Source organism: Colossoma macropomum, unplaced genomic scaffold (genome assembly GCF_904425465.1).
Source record: "Colossoma macropomum unplaced genomic scaffold, Colossoma_macropomum, whole genome shotgun sequence".
In the NCBI taxonomy this organism is placed as follows: Eukaryota; Metazoa; Chordata; class Actinopteri; order Characiformes; family Serrasalmidae; genus Colossoma; species Colossoma macropomum.
In genome coordinates this window covers 9,054,747-9,073,039 of record NW_023494797.1, presented here as the reverse complement: position 1 = coordinate 9,073,039, position 18,293 = coordinate 9,054,747, and the positions used below count along the sequence as shown (strand labels likewise).

General features: G+C 38.4%; 1 protein-coding gene across 2 annotated transcripts in view; it reads right to left on the bottom strand.

The window, feature by feature from the left end:
- Positions 1-17,962, bottom strand: part of coro2ba (coronin, actin binding protein, 2Ba) — an 89,137-nt gene extending 71,175 nt beyond the window's left edge. For both annotated transcript variants that reach the window (XM_036584223.1, XM_036584219.1), the window contains exon 1: positions 17,619-17,962. Coding sequence is in view for 1 of the 2 variants with exons in the window: in XM_036584219.1 (XP_036440112.1) it covers positions 17,619-17,633 (15 nt within the window). In the remaining variant the exon portion in view is untranslated. The remainder of the gene's footprint in view (positions 1-17,618) is intronic.
- Positions 17,963-18,293: the final 331 nt, after the last annotated feature.

Here is an 18,293-nt window from a genome sequence, read left to right as displayed (position 1 = left end):
ATGACAGTCCAGTACAAAAGTGGATGTACTTACTTTACATGCACATTGATATAAACAAGTGCTGCAACTATTTCATGCTCCATTTAAAGACACATTACACTGTGCTTTTGTTTCATACTACTGACTCACAAACACAGCTTCGGTCATACACTGCAATAATACAGCGTTTATTTTAGGGAATTAATTACACTAAACAATCACTCTACTATGTTAACAACACTGAGAGTATTTAGTTTCATTTCACATTTTATTTTTTCCAGTTGTTTTCATTTTAATACTAGTAAGTTTGGTCAGCAGGGGAGGAGTGCACTCACTGCTGGACATCAAACTCCACCCACGAGCACAGCCATTAGCTTTCATGCCAAACACTGCCATTTTATTGGCTGGCTACTGAAACATCTGCATGAATTAGTGTGTGCTTCATGTAAATGATATGTAAATGAGGTGCTGGTAGGCTGGTTTCATGCACTGAAGCTGATTTATCATTTATGCTCAAATCTCCACTTGTTTCCACATCGTACAAACTTATTATGAATCAGACGCAGAGCAGTTCATACCGTATAAAAGGCAAAAAAAGGTGTTCTTTTTTTACGGAACTTTGATGATTAATGGCCATTACATCTTTACATTTTGACCATTAATTACTTCTTAAATTCCACTTAATCAACCATTCATTACTTCTTAAATTCCACTTAATCAACCATTCATTACTTCTTAAATTCCTCTCACTTAATCATTAATTACTGCTTTTGTGTCCCTCCAAGTAAAGTGACAACACAAAAGCAGTAATTAATGATTAAGTAAGAGGAATTTAAGAAGCAAAGAATGGTTGATTAAGTGGAATTTAAGAAGTAATTAATGGTCAAAATGTAAAGATCTAATGGCCATGGGCCCTCTTCACAAAGAGTCGCGATTACGTCCGGATTAAGCATTAGCAGTGAACTATAATGCTCAAATACTGAGCTACAACAGACATATGTTAGTTTTTGTGCACTATCATGACAAAAAGTGAGAACAGGAAGTGAATGGAAGCACTGATTTAACTTTAAACACAGCTAAAATGCTGTGTGTGGCGTAGCCCTGCTTACTGCTGCTGCAGCTGCTCACATCAAGCAGTGTCTCTGTAGTTGAACAACATGCCAGCGGTTTCTGTAATATTTCTGTTTTCAAAAGAAATAAAAGTTCTTCTGTGTAGTATGAATTTGGTAGACGTTGTTTAGCTGTAGCTAGCTAGCAACGCTAGAAGCCATTTCTGACTGTAGCTGTATTCCCAAAATAAGGAAGCTAGTTAGCTTTCATTAGCTACTGCCACCAGCCGGCTAACGTGGAGCAGGTTCTGTGACACATTTAGCTACATGATGGCAGTGACTTCTGACATAAACGTAAACAAAAACTTTTACATGTAAAGTCTATTTTACAGACCTTGTTTAAACGGTATTAGCCGACGGTAGGCTAGCAGGCTACAGTCACTAATTAGCTAGCCTGCCATTAGCAGTTTGAGCACCAGCTTCGTATGAGCAGCAAACTTTAAAGCTAAGTTAGCTCTAACGCTGGCTATGTTAGCGATCTGCCAAACAGCATTATTCTTATAGTTTCATGGCAATTTTTGAAGCAGCACTTCAGAAAACATCCACCTTTCAATGCTCAGTCAAAAACGCGACTCCGAGCTGAAAAAAACATCTGAAAAAGCTGCTTCATGTTAGCCGGGCTAGTTTGGTTAGCAGCAGCTTCTAGCCAGTATAGCTAGCTTAATATAAACAGAGTCTATAACATTCATGCTACATATAAAAGCTCTTCTTTCTTTTGAAAACAGAATATTACCGAAATCGCTGGCGTGTTGTATAAAGACACAGAGGCTGCTTGATGTGAAGCAGCTGCAGCAGAACTGCAGTAAAAACAACTTACAGCATTTTAGCTCTGTTTACAAATCAGCCCCTCCGTCCACTTCTTACTCTCGCTGTCACAACCGTGCAGGAAAACTAAAATACAGCTGTTGTAGCTCAGTGTTTGAGCGTTACAGTTCACTACTAAACATTTTGACATCGCGTCTGCAGTAGCTTTATGGAGAGGAAGTGAGTTTTACCCTGCTAATGCTTAAACCGGAAGTAACCACGAATCTTGTGAAAAGGGCCCATTAATCATCAGTTACGTAAAAAAAGAACACCTTTTTTGGCCTTTTATACGGTATGAACTGCTCTGCGTCTGATTCATAATAAGTTTGTACGATGTGGAAACAAGTGGAGATTTGAGCATAAATGATAAATCAGCTTCAGTGCATGAAACCAGCCTACCAGCACCTCATTTACATATCATTTACATGAAGCACACACTAATTCATGCAGATGTTTCAGTAGCCAGCCAATAAAATGGCAGTGTTTGGCATGAAAGCTAATGGCTGTGCTCGTGGGTGGAGTTTGATGTCCAGCAGTGAGTGTACTCCTCCCCTGCTGACCAAACTTTCTAGTATTAAAATGAAAACAACTGGAAAAAAATAAAATGTGAAATAAAACTAAATACTCTCAGTGTTGTTAACATAGTAGAGTGATTGTTTAGTGTAATTAATTCCCTAAAATAAACGCTGTATTATTGCAGTGTATGACTGAAGCTGTGTTTGTGAGTCAGTAGTATGAAACAAAAGCACAGTGTAATGCCTCTTTAAATGGAGCATGAAATAGTTGCAGCACTTGTTTATATCAATGTGCATGTAAAGTAAGTACATCCACTTTTGTACTGGACTGTCATGCACACAAATTAGTATTACTGAAATGTTCTATTGTTGTTCTTATTTTTGCAATTACAGATTATGTTGATAATAGTTTTGGTTAATTAGCCACATATCCAGCATTTATGCCCAAATTTACATGCACTCCTACCAGATATGAGTACAGATATGCCAAGATGAGCGTGATGAATAACAAAACCGTCCATGAATTTGTGTGCGCTCATCTTACGGTCAGATGTGACCATAAGCATCTTTAATGAACCAAAGTGAGAAAAGTGAAGCAACTGAATATATGGAGGTGATGGAAAGTTAATTAACAGATAATTAGCGTGATTAACACATAAGTGCTAGTAAGTTATCACGTTACTTCTTTATATGAAGAAAAATACTTATTAGTTAATTAACAATGTAATAAGCAGCAATTAGCACACCGATAATGAGTAAGTAAGCCACAAACTAACGACAAACTAACTTATCAACTAACAGTGTACTTAATTATTAATTGATAAGTGCTTAATCAATTACTAAGTGATAGCTAATGCTTAATGAAGAGTTAACTAATAACTAAATAATTGGAAACTAATAGTTGATTATTATATATTTAATGATTGATTAGCGACCCTTAATGTAAAGTGTTACCGAAGAGTTTAAATGCAACTATGATTCTATTGATTAAAAATTAAGAGACATGCATTTTTGTAGTTCCCAGAAATCACTGGGCCTTTTCTGAAGGCCTAGAAGGTCCTGAGGGAAATAAGTCAAGAAAATGAAGCGGAAATGTGTTAAGATGTCTGCATCAAAAGGGTTTAGTTGAAAATACTTTAAAATATATATTCCCTAGACAGTGAGAGGCAGACTTATTAGAAACTAGACATATTTTACATATAGAGTAAAAAAGAAAGTAAAAGCACTGTATGTAATACACCCACCCATCGACAAGAGTAGCTCACTGACTGACCCGGCTCTCACTCTCTCCCACTCGTTCAGTCTCTCTCTCTCTCTCTCTCTCTCTCTCTCTCTCTCTCTCTCTCTCTCTCCCCCATTAACTGTGCTGTGTAGGCGGAAATGCTTCCTTCTGTGGTGATGCACTCCACTACTGACCCCACACATACACACCAACACACATCCACAACCACATCCATACATACACATGCATGCACACACAGACACACACAGCCCAGAGCTCTAATCCTATAAAAATAGTCTCATCTCTCTCCTGCTGAAATGAGCTCTCAGCTCGGCAAGTGGTGGCTCCCACTCAACCTCTGAGCACACACACACATACTGTGCACGTCAGCCGCCATACTATTTTAGAACCAGTGCCATAGAGCCACTCCAAATCCTCCAAATTTGTGCTGTTCTACACAGCGATAATGATCTGGATAATGTGTCCAGCATGAATGCTAACTGTAAGTGTAGACTCTAATGACTTCTCCAGGCCATTGGGATGTATAATGCCCCCTCTTCTGGTTTATCATTGCATTGTGTTATAATGTCCCTCTGCTGGCTTATCACTGACTGTTCTGTATGTGTACAGTCAGAGACGAGGAGTGGGGGGAAAAATCGATTCTTAGGTGCCTTGCGATGAGACGCGGATGATTCTGAATCGATTCACAAATGTCAAAAATCGATTTTCTAAATATTCAATTTATAATGTAATGTTGATGGAACGCAAAAGGCAGAACTTGGAAGTGTGGAAGTGCAGCACCTGGACGCTCTGTGACGGCACATAACAAATGTTAAGAAGAGCCATTTTGTCCTTTCAACAAAAATCAAACCACCTTGGGAGCCACAACATTTAATGTCCAATATGTCTCAGTATGTGATAATGTCACAGTATAGGCTACAACTTACTTTGCTCTGCTTTAAACTAAGCCAGTTTCCTCCCATCTTCACCAGAAAACTTCAAAAATAGTTTCTTGTAAAATGTCTCTTAACATTCGACTGTTTTATCTACGAGGCTGAAGTCAGCTTCTCATTCTCCAGAGGTGCCAGAATGTAAATGCGGCACCATTTAAGGTGAAACGGGACAGTTCAAACGAGAAGCTGACTTCAGCTTAGCAAGCTTTAGTGTTCTACACTCTCTCGTTGCAGATTTAACGTACCAAGTCCATTCGTCTCCAAATGTTCGCCTTAAATCTGTCTCTTTGCCTTTTCGTTAGCTACTAGCTAAGACTGTCGAGACTGCATTGCTATGTGACCTGCAGTCTGCACACCAGCCTTCAGGGTTATGGGGTGGTGAATTAGCAGCGTTGAACACCATCTATTGTTAAAAGCAGAACGATCAGCAGAGCTTTATTTTGCTGCAAATGAGGATTATTTTATTTTTATCAGGACAGTAAAAGAGCCATATGTTGCCGACCCCTGAGCTGGCGTATGGAAGCAGTTTGGCTTCTATGAAGTTGAGGGGGGAAAGGACCTGGACAAGAGCCATACTATATGCAAGTTGTGTCACACCAAACTATTTTCGAAACGACAAGCATAAGAAACCATATTACATGTTTCCACACGTTTTTCATTTTATCGCAGATGAGTGGCAGCCTGCGTCTCATGTGCTCCAAACAAGAGCAGTGAATGAGAGCCTTCCAGTTCACCTGCCACATCACTTCCATTTGTTTTATTAATAAAAGATGTTGGAAGTAAATTCATTATGGATCATTACAAATACTTAGCTTTAAAACTACCAAGTTCTCACACAATGAGAAAAAAGAAATCCTGTATAGACAAAAAAAAGATGCATCAATATGCATCGACAATCGCAGCCCTCTGAATCGTAATCGAATCGAATCGCCATTAAGTACACATTATTTGTTTTTTGGCAACAGGAGAAAAGCAGAAAACTTATTTAGCAGAAAATTACACAGAAGCCTCAACAACTAAACATACTTTTTCCAGTATCTACTGTGTTCACCGTTTGCCTTTATTACAGCTCCCACACTTCTTAGTAGACTTGCTATCAGTGTTTCAAAGAAATCTGCAGGGATATTTTTCACACCTCCAAAGTTCGGTCTTAAAAGATGGTTGAATTTTCTACTTTTCATGATCCAAGTAATCGATAAACATATTCAATGATGTTAAGGTCTGCACACTTTTTCTCAGTAACAGCTTCCTGGCAGCTACACATCCTTTCACACACATAACATTGAGTTTTCCTTTTCACAGTGGAAGGATGGACAGAAACATTTGTGGATTTTTTCAGATCTGAAGTAAGAGCAGAGCTTGATTTTCTCCTCTCTCTCGAAGATGAAAGCTTTCAGTAATGTTTATCTGATGGTGATAGTTGTGGTGGTCCACCTGGTCTTGCACAGTTGTTAGGAGGCCTATTTTCTATCTTCCAAAAGGTCAAAAGTAAGATTTTTCAATCCTTTGAGTTTCACTTTCCTCTGCAAGTGGACCTTCTATCCTATGCAATAAACTCAGAAATATCTCCTGAAGAATTAATAACTTATTGGCGAGAAATTAAAAAATGAAGACCGGTCTCCAATTTTTGCACAGCACTGTATCCTTTTCATCTCCGATCTCTCCCTTGCCTTGCCTTTCTCTCTTTCCCTCTTTATTTCCAGTGTCTCTGCATGATCCTCCCTCCTTCCTGTGCTGGAGGGATTCTCAGTATGTGACAGCTGTATTTTTCCACTGAACCACATCAAGTGCTATGTAGATGTATGGTGAATGAAATACATCATGATCCTAGCACTCGTGAGGTCCCCACAGACCTACATCAAAATCCACACAGAGGAAAAGGAGTAAAGCCCACAGTCGCTCTGTGGAAGCGGACCATCCCTACAGAGGACAGTTAAGGTACTGACGATTTTTCCAGGACCGGTCAGCAAATGGCAGATTCATAAGCGTTTTCTAGCTTGAGAGTAGGTTTTGCTGTAGTTGTGAGTTTTTGCAGACATTGCTTTAACTAATCTTGATCCATGACTAAAGAGGGCTACAATGAGATTTTTACGGATGTTGCCCTTGGCCTTACAGCAAACAGCAAACTGTGAGTGTGTGTACGCGTGTGCGTAAAGCGGAAGCATTTGCTTGCACAGTATTTTTCTCTCTTTTCACAGCACAGAGGGAGAGAGAGAGAGAGACAGAAAAAGAGAGAGAGAGAGAGAGAGAGAGAGTGAGAAAGACAGAGAGAAGAGAGGGACAGAGAAGTAGGGAGAGAAACAGAGAGAAAAAAGAGAAGGAGAAAGAAACAATTTCTGCATGTACAAAATGTATTACGTCAGCAGAGTTATTAACAATAGTCAGTAAACTGAAAGACAAGATAGAGTTTCCTGTAATATGTTTTATTGATGTGAAAACGATCTGATGAGTCATTTAAATCAAGTAAATTCAATGTAGCACTTTTTTCTCCCAGAGTGGAGTTTTAAGTTGAAAAGAGAGAGAGAGAGAGAGAGAGAGAGAGAGAGAGAGAGAGAGAGGGAGAGAGAGAGAGAGAGAGAGAGAGAGAGAGAGAGAGAGAGAGACATCAGGAACATCAGGAAAAAAGACAAAACACAGCTGCTGGTTATCTGTGTCCCAGTGCATTCATTCACCAGCTCAAGGCCTGAACAGGAAACACATCCTCTCTTGTCTCACTTCATCATACTCTCTCTCTCTCTCTCTCATACACACACACACACACACACACACACACACACACACACAGCCCACTGGTCTGCTATGAACTGAATCCTCAGGCTCCACATCTTTCTGCATTTCACTCAGCATTTTGAATTTTTGAAGAGGAAAGGCTGTTCTGTCATTAGTCCACCACGAAGTCACATCAGGAAAGGAATTAAGTGATGAATAGTTTTGTTTTCTTGCTAAACGTACTTTAAGGAAGACTGAATGCATTTCACATCAGCGTATGCAAGCAGCCTATACAGGGTTGCTGCACAATTCTTCAGGCATCATCGTCCAGTTTAATTAGGGATGTCCTGATTATCTTTTTTGGCCCAGATCTGTTCTGTGTCTTTTAACATTGAGTATCAGCCGATACTAAATTCTGATCGATCCACTATTTGTATTTTCATAGATGATATAGCTGCATAATTTCAGTAAGTTTATGCTACTCTGCCAATTAACATTACAATAAAAACAGTTCATTTTCAATATTTGCTTAATTTGACATTCTGGAATATGTTTTTTGCCAAATGACCAATTTATATTGTGTATAATATTGGCTTATGAAAAGCCACATTTGATTGAGCTTCTCGATGAATTGGCAGTAACTACTCTAATACTTTTATCAGCAAACTCACTATATATATATATATATATATATATATTGTGTACATAGTGACATACACTCTGAACTGATCTCTTTTGTTTTATTGAACAATAAACAATATTGAACAATATCGAACTACTAATGTAAAATAACTATTTTTGCAAACATGCTATGCTTGCATTTCAAGCTGTTATGTCATCTCAAATAAACTTGCATTGTTTCTGTCATTGGGTGACATACTGTTACCTGTGAAAATGGACAATACCTTTTAAGAAAGTGGTCACTCTGAAATGCTAGACATGGCTTACTATTCAAAAGAGCCTAAGGTGTGTCTATGTGAGTGTGTGTGCAGTAGTCCATTATTTGAGTTCCTTGAGCCACGTGTGTGCACACAAACTCTGAGCCAAGTGGGAATCACTCGAGGTAACCGTAGGCAACGGTCGATAGGGCAGCAAGTAGGTACGGCTGGGCTCAGCTTCTGCTCTGCAGCTTAAGTGTGTGTGCTGCTGGTAGAATGATCTCTGTGTTAAGTTAGCGTGTTTATGCATATGTGCTGTAGTGACTATGGGAGGGTATTGAACCCCCGGCACAGTCAAACAAAGCTGACATTTTCTCCCCAGCCATAGAAAACATTTTTATCCTGCAACTTTCTCCCTACTCGACATCTAATGATCAGACAGGAGCAGCTGAATGCTGGAGGCTATATCAGAGGTCAGTGCAACACATGCATATAAGTACACAGGGGACATCGCTGTTGTAACAAAACCTTGTATCTCTAAAATGGTAACATTCTTAATTTCAACGTACACTTAGGCCAGTCATGATCATGAAATTTTAGCATACGATGCCATTAATTGCAATTGAAAAAAACTGAATTGAACTGAAAATTATCTTGTTTTGTTCATTGTATGTAAAATAGGAATGCAGTTGGGGTTGAAAAAAATGTTTAGCAGTAGAGTATAAGTGACATACACTGCAATGTCATGTCAAAACCTATGTGTTTTATTTATTTATGTATCTATTTCTTTCTTTCTGTATTTATTTATTTATTTAAATTGTTTGGATACCATGAAATGATATCATATGACCAACACAACATCTACTGATGCACGCACCGCTGTCATTCCTCTCTCTTGCTGGACAAACTTAAAATTAAATTAGATTATATTCAATTTTATTGTCATCTTGCGGAGTACAGGTACAGAGCCAATGAAATGCAGTTAGCATGTAACCAGAAGTGCAAAATACAGTCTTATTTACATATAAAGTGCAGGAAAGTAACCATGGTAAGCAATACTGTGATTCAATATGTACAATTAAGGACAGTAGAGTGGTAAAAATATAGACATTAATGAATTGAGTGCTGATTAATCAGATTGTTGATATGATGTGCTGAAACCGCTTGTGTTACACCTGCTTGTGTTACACCCGCTTGTGTTAATCTCTAACAAGAGATTATTACAGTAAACAAAATGCTCCATCCTACAAAAATTACACATGGGTCTTCGCTATGCTCAAAATATTTAAAACCTCTGCTCTTTTGTTACTTTTGTGCTATTGTTTTTAGCAGTTGCAGTTCAATCAGCCCACTCAGCACCTCACATTCTCGCATGCCTGATGTATCTAATAAAGTACAAACCTAAAGTGGCTGAATTGGTTGGGTTAGCTATCTCATTCCTAAATGTCAATACTTAGTAGTAGGGGTGTGACGGTATGATGACAATAATTAAAAATAATGATAGTATTTCAAAATTATGATGTGTCAAATTTCTATTCCAATTCTAAATGGATAAACATATTCCATTAATTTTTATTTTAAAGGGCTCACTGATTGGTGGTGTTAGAGCCTACCAATAGGTGGCGCTAACAGAAAAAAAAGGGGAAATCAGAGCCAGGAAAAACCTCAGAAAAAGAAGCAACACATAGCAGAACCACAGATTCTCTGCACCCAGCACCGAACAATTATTTTTTGTTCAATTTCTGCTCTCACTCCAACACCAGTCACTCGACTTTGTGCTACCTGCTAACTAAGCTCACTCCCAAACACCACAGAACAGGTTTGATTCCGGCTTACTGTCACTCCACTTTTGCTCTCTCAAACAATTTTATCATCTAAATTTGTGTCAGCAGAGCACCACTTTTCAGAATCAAACCTGTACTGTGAAGGGTGGCACTGTTTGGGTCTGTGGCCTGCTGCTGGCTTAAAAATTGATGCCTTGAAAATGCTCACTTATTTGATAACCATATAAAGGGAACTCCTTTTTTTCAGATTTTGAAATAACACTAGATAAATGGCAAAAAGTGTTATATGGTTTGAAAGTATTAAAAAGGGGATACTGCCAAATACTACTTAGTAGATCCCAAGTGTTCACACATGCAGCACAATCTAAAACACGCACGTGTTATAGCACAAGTTAGAAGTTAGAATTTGTTAGAAGAAACTGATGTTTCTTCTTTCTTTTATTGTGTTTTCTGTTTGCTTTCTTCTTCCTATGCACTTTTCTTAACACAGCTAAAAGTAAATGTGTCCACATTGTGTTTATAAATATGTAAACGTGATTGTGAAAACTAACAACTGTGAAAAATATTTGCTGTCAGCTCAAATAATTGCAATCAGGTCATTATGCAGTAATTGTGACAGGCCTATGTAGTAATTGTGACAGGCCTATGCACAATTTAACATAAAATGTTTAGATTTTAGATTTTAGATTTTGAACCACTTCTATTCATCAGTTTAAAGGGTTTGAACGACAAGCACATCTCTGTTTTCAGTACAGTTGCATTTGAGAACATTTATCCCATTTGCATCTAATGTGTTTTACCTTCCACCCAGTTACTCGCAGCCTCCTACACACACAGACACCACTCACAGCCAACGAGTTCAGACACACTCTGTCTCATTCTCTCTCATGCTGTACTTTAATAATCTGGCAGTGCTAAACACAGAGTAGTTCAGTCAACATAGCCTCTACATTTCTACACAAACTAAGGAAATCAGATTCACAAAGCTTTCCTCAATACATAACACTATACACACATACTAGAGGTGCACAAGTAGGGGTTTAACGATGCACAGTACTTAGAATTCAATTTGATATGATACAGTGATGTCTCAGTTCAATACATTTTTGATCCAGCAAAAATAAAGAGTGGTTGAAAATGTGCCTTATGGTCATTTTCAGTTTATTAGAGTATTCGATATTTAAAAGGTAAAGGTTTTGAAATAAAACTCATGCTTTATAGTTTCTTAATATAACACTTTTGCCTCAAGCTAATATTTTAGCCCCAAGCTAACAAACTAGCCACAAAGTTCCATTCTAGTCACAATACAGCAATACAAATGATTACAACTGATAATTGTAATCAATAATTTTGCACCTTGTTTTCACACAACGCAAATAACTGCTACTGAGTTTTTCTTTTCTTTTTAACAAACTCAAAGAGGTGCCATAGTGGATAACATCACCACCTCCTATGCGAAAGACCACGGTTTGATTCTGTGTACAAGCAGGAATGCCACTGTTATAGCAATCTGTGAGAAGGACTTCTGCTAACTACTGCTAACAGTGCTACAGACTGACACCCCCTCTCCTATATGCTATGCATCATGTGTGGTATAGTGCCCACTCAGGGTCATGTATATTGACAGGTCACCTGTATTGGACATTATAATGTGTGTCCTATTGTGTACGATGTATATGTGACTGTGTGTACTTTGTATGAATGGCGGACTGCTGCTGAGTGTTTATTATAATATATAAATCTCAAATATTTATATCTTGCAGCCCTCCGGCTCCGACTCATACCTGGACTCCATTTCCCAGAATCCTGTGGGAATTCATATGACCAATGAACTTCCTCAATCCTTCTATCATCATTCACAATCACCCAAATACTTACATGTTGCACCAGTTTTCTGTGTCACATGACTCGTCTAGTTTAGTTAAAAAGCCCAGGCTTTATCTTAGTCTAGTGGTGAGGTATTGTTTCCTATTTGCCTGTGTTTGCTTTTCTCATGTATTTGACCTTGTTGCTGAATTTTCTGACTTAGCCTTATTGTCTTTGCCCTTTTGGATCTGGTTGCCTTTGTTATGTTTGCCCTTTTTGGAATTGACCCATGCCTGTTCACAGATTACGAGTCTTGTCAAACACTGTACAAGTAAAGCCTTATTTCTTGTTTTTTAGCAGGAGTGTCTGGCTGGTTCTGTCACATTGCATGTTGATATCCTCAGTAGTTTATGTCTGCATATTGTGTGATGGGATAGTGCATTGAGTGTGTATGATTATGTGTATTTGTTTTATATTTATGTCTTTATATTTGTGTAAGGACAGTGTGTTCATTAACATGTATAGATTGTTATTTATTACTGTGCTACGTGAGGGGCTAAGCACCTAAGACTTTCAGACCCCTTCACACCTGTGTCAATGTGATGTGATGTTACATTCACCTGGCATTGTAAGTAGATCTGGAAATTTGCTAAACAATGTAAATTGTTTATATAAGATGATGTAAATCTTTCATTGATCAGTGATCCATGTTCAGGGTTTAAATCTGCCACACGGTCACTGCACTTCACATACAGGTTTTAGTGTGAGTTTGTTTTCAAACACACAGGAAAAAATGTATATGAGTATCAGCCATGACAAGGTTTTATCAGTCCAGCGATTCCAAATCAGTGCATCCCTAACACATACAAGCACAGCGTTCTGTTTCACTGTTGTTTATATGTTTAAATCTCTGATGGCTGTTGATGCCACTGTTTGATTTTATTCACTGGCAGTTAGCCATGCTGTCTATATAGACACGAGGGTAGAAAACCTGACCTTGTACCAGCAAGTAAATGCCCTTTAAACTTTGTATCTCTCTCTTCTCGCTCTCTCTGGTTCTTCGTTCTGCCTTTTTCTCTTTCTCTCTGCCTCTGTATGAATTTTAATGATCTAAAGCTCCAGCTTTCATGCTCCACAATGCAGAAAGAACAGAAGAAGTCTGTTCAGTAGTCATATGACTGTGTTCTTTCTCAGTAGCTCTGCCTTTTACATTTTATCCATCATAAGATTTTTCTTCAGTGTACCAAGATTGGGCCTTATTCACCAACCATTCTAAAGAAGAATTTTTTTTTTCTTAAAATCCACTTACACAGTTTTCATGAAGATTCTGACATTCATTTGTTTTCTTATTTGGGATTTGTTCTTAGTTAAGTACTGAATCTGAGCACATTTAAGAGCACAAAGGTCCGAACAATTCTGTGCTTTAAGAACACGTCGTGAGTCTGACGTAGACTTTTTTCTTATGACCTTTCTCAAGAACACATTTAAGAACAAACTTAGGAAGATATTGATGAATAAGGCCCATTGTTTTTTTTTCTTCACTTATCAGCCATATTTTATTACTTTTATTCACTAATAGTCTAGCTTGCATATTGCAAACTTGTTTGTTGATTAAAAATACATTACAGCCGGGTGCAAAAGTTTGCATGCCCTTAGTCAAATTATGTTTTGCACATTTTAATACGGTGACACTTTATTGTGTCCTGTTAGATGAAACAAACACTCAATGGACTCTCAGTAACATGTCAAAAACATATGAGGGTTAGGATTAGGTTCTGGGCTCAGGTTAAGGTCAGGGTTAGGATTAGGTTCTGGGTTCAGGTTAAGGTCAGGGTTAGGATTAGGGCCAGGGTTAGGGTTAGGTTTTGTGTAATGGAAGTAACAAATTAACAATACATCTACTTAATGTAAGCAATGTTCAATGTAACAATACATCTGCAAGATATTTACTTCAATGTATTCATGACTGCTGTTTCACTGAAATGTTGTTGATGTGTTACTGATTATCTGTTAAGTTTATTAATCATCTATAAAAGATAATTCCAAATAATGTGTTACCTTTAATACACTTAACCTGCACCAAATTTTATATGGAGGAAAGAGTGCAATATTTAACTGTGTTCTCTGTAGAGGATGTTTTAACTTATTTTCACCTGGAAAATCAACAAAACCATGTCATCTGACCAGGGGGTTCAAAATTTTGTATACGACTGTAATTGTGAAAGCTGTATAGCATTATTAGAATGAATTTACAATAAAATCAATATCCAGAATGTCCCATATTCAACAAACAGTGATTGAATTTTGCTGATGAAATAACTATTTATAGTAATTTCATATCAGGAAATTACTATAGAAAATTATTTTTATTTATTACTATTATTATTATTTTTTACTATTTTTTTCACATCATTACTTTTCATTGTTCCCAAAATACTCTGGCTAAATGTGAATAAAGCAGTTATTTTTATGTCTAGTATATAACATTTCAGTCATGCTCTGTCTGTATTATTGAATTGTTATATGACAAGTGATTCTCTTTTTTAAAGTGTATTATTAACCTATTATTAAGTATAGCCAACCATAAAGTTCAGAATGTTCTTTTAAAATTATTACATGACTGCAGTTTTACAGAGATAGAAAAACAGTGAGGAGCCTGCAGGCCTGAATGCTGCTGTTTGTTGTAGGAAGCTGAGAGAACTCGTGATAATGTGTACTGAGAGAGGCTGAGAGATGCATCCTGTTCTACAGACAACTGTCTGGGGCGCTGGCCGTTTCTGTCCCTGCAGTCACAGTGGATATCCTGTCTCTGTCTGTCCTCACACACACTGAAGACTACAGCTAGAAACGTATAACACCGGACATCAGGCCAGAAGGGCACAAGAATATACTATTCAGGCTCAGTTATTTGAAAAGAGAACGAGCTGATTCTGCTTTCTAGCAGGAGCGTAATGAGAGCCAGGTGAGGTCAGGTGTAGGGAGTGCATGTGCAGCTGCGAATGCACAATAAGACAGTGTTTAGATATCACCATGCAATCTCAATCTGCCTGTGTGTGTGTGTGTGCTGACTGCTGTTTCAGCTTTGTCAGCACACACACACACACACACACTCAATTCAAGGTCATAGTGTTCTCTAGTGCCCTAATCATTCAGCTCCCCCACCCTTATTCTCATCCTCTGCCTCCACTGCAGAGCAGCACATTCGTATGCATACATACATACACATGTACACACACATACACACACACACACACACACACACACACACACACACGCACACACACAAACTCCAGTTCTGTAAGTTACACAACGCTATAAGTTATATACAATATCCTGCAGACATTTGAGTGGAGAACGTCCAGGAAATGTAGAGTTATGATAACACACATACATACACTTGTATGCAAAGGTTTGAACACTTCAAGACAAATTATGTTTTACTTATCGATTTTCCAAGTGAAAATAATGTAATTTATACTCTACAGGGTACAAAGTTAAATATGACTTTTTCTGCTAATTGAAGTGCACAGTTTCTATGTATTTGCTGAGTTTAATGTATTGGAAAAAAATATAAAAAACAGGCCACATTTTATGTTTTAAATAAACAGTAACTGTACTTTAAATGTGCAGATGCATGTTGTCTGTAGAGGGTGTGTTAACCTACTTTCACTTAAAAAATCAACAAAACATGTAATTTGACATCAGTCAGTAAAAAAAATTGCATATGAATATAGACTATATTATCTGCAGATAACTGTTAAACCTCTTTAAATGTCCCCAATGTACAGTAGGTTTTTTAAAACTGCCCATTTGCTTGTACTAGACACTTAGCATCAGTCCCATAGACTGTTGTTGGAGAGGGAGTACACATTACACTGCGGTGCATGCTGGGAACTGTAGTGCAGCTCAAGGTGAAATGGGCTAATATTAACAGAAAATTAAAATAATTTTGCAGGCCGAATAGGACTGAGCCTCGGGCCTGACTTGTCTCACAGGCCTTGTGTTTGACACATATGGCTTAGGGGGTTGTGCAAATATTATAGGGCTAACTCTTACAAAGTTGTGACCCTTGGAAGTAGTAAATTTAACAATAAGATAGAAAAGCTCTTATTGACTGGTTCCCATCCAACGCTATTTGTGCTGCAATAATCTCTAAATTGTGGAGACTCGCTGGTGAAATCTATACTTTATTAAAAATAGTGCTTGGCCACAACTTTAGTAAGGCACAGGAACAAGATAGTTAAGTTGTGGCCATGACTTAGTAAGGCATGGGAACAAAATAGCTAAGTTGTTATAGTTAAGTCATGGGAACGACTTAGTAATGCATAAGAAGGAAATAATTAAATTTTCATAGTTAAGTTGTAGCCACAACTTAGTAAGGCATGAGAACAAGACAGTTAAGTTGTTATTGTTAAATTGTGGCCACAACTTAGTAAGGCCTGGGAATGAGATAGTTGTTATATTAAAGTCATGGCCATGACTTAATAAAGTATGGGACTGAGATAGTTAAGGCATGGCCACACCTTAGTAAGCTGTGTAACAAGGTTAAATTGTTACAGTTCAGTTATGGCCTCATGTAAAGTGTGGGAACAAGACAGTTAGGTTGTTACTGTTAAGTCATGGCCACAACTTAGGCATGGGAACTATATAGTTAAGTTGTTATTGTTAATTCATGGCCACAACTTGGTAAACCATGGGAACGAGAGAGTTAAAACAGAGCCACAACCTTCTAAGATGTAGCAACAAGATAATTAAGTTGCTCACATGCTTTACTAAATTGTGGCTACAGCTTAATGCAGTTGTTGCCCTGTATTAGAATCCTATTCCCATGTGTTAGAAAGTTGTGGCCACCCATTATTTCTATTGAGAAAGGATGTCAGCACTGGGATTGCAGCATTACAAAACCAGTCACAATAAAGTTGCTCTTCATGTGTGTCACATACTAAACATGTTAATGTAAGTGGACATGTGTATATTATGCTTCAGAATGGTGTGATAACTGCACCAGTCTTCAGCTCCCTTAATGAATTAAGATTTATGCTGAGGCTTATATCAGCTTTATCATACAAGTTATACGCTAATACACATGCGTAAACACGCTCCCTTGGCTTCCTCTGTGCACTGTGATGATAAAATCAGTTCCATCTGGACTCAGGCACACACTCACCGGTGCATCCTGCAACCTGACAGCCTGACATACACATATACACAACATTTCCCATCAGTAAAAACACACTCACACTCACACACACAGTTCAGTCTGTATGCAGGACAGCACTGGATTAAGAGCTTGTACTGTAATCAGTGTGTTAAAGCCACAAATACACAATCCGACACACTCAGACATTAAGAGTTGACCCAGTCTACATTAGCCTGACCACTGGTCTACTAGAGGACAGTGACCGCTGACCAACAAAATAAACTCACATATACATGCTTATACATGTGTTTTTTCAGCTACAAAGTTTGGTTCCATATCTCTCCTTAATGTCCCCAACCACTGTATGAATTTGTTACATTTCATCAGCAGCATTCCTGATTTAATTTAATGAGTAATTGATCAGACAAACCAGGCATAAATAATACAAATAATACTGGGCTTTGGAAATGGTTAAACAAAAACTCTAACATTTATAAAATCAATTCTTTTTTGTTCTAATATTATTTGTATTTATATGGTAAACACATGGGTTAACACTGTAGCAGCAACTCTACCTGGACTAACTCCTGTGCTGCGCCAAAACATAATCTCTCTCTCACACACACACACACAGATTAACGCAACAGCAGACCCAGCAGCATCACCCCACTGCAGTGGAGCCCAAAGACACTCTCCCCGCCCCTCTGCAGCACTCTTACCTTTGTGACAGTCATGCAGAGAGAGGGCAAGAGTAACCGGCTTCTGTCCCCGAAATGCGCAGAGAGAGAGTGTGTGTGTCGCTGTGTGTGTGAGAGTATATGTGTGTGTCTGTGAGTGTGTGTTCAGCAGCAGAGTGAGCAGTAGATGCAGGGAGAGGAGGAGAGAGAGGCGTGTGTGGGTGAGAGAGTTAGAGGGAGGGCTTTGCCTGCTGTCTGGCTGGAAAGTGAAGGAGCCTATCAGGAGCGCTGCTGCTTCACCACAGCACTGCAGTCAAATACACTCAGCCTGCAAGGATCTACTACTGAACACCACTCCCAACTCTCCTCCTCCTGCTCTCTCTCTCTCTCTCTCTCTCTACTCCTCTCTCTCCTCCTTTCTCTCTATATCTATCTACTCTTCTCTCTTTCTCTCTCTCTCTCTCCCTATCTATTCTACTCTCTCCTCCTCTCTCTCTCTCTCTATCTATTCTACTCTCTCCTCCTCTCTCCCTCTCTCTCTCTCCCTCTCTCTCTCTCTTTTTCCTCCCATTCACTGTACTGCCAATCTGATTAGTGTGCACTCTAATGAAGCTTATTGATGTGTAGGCTAGAGGACAGAGGAGTCACTGCCCTAGAGCTGAGAGATAAACCCAGAGTCACCATCTCTCTCTCTCTCTCTCTCTCTCTCTCTCTCTC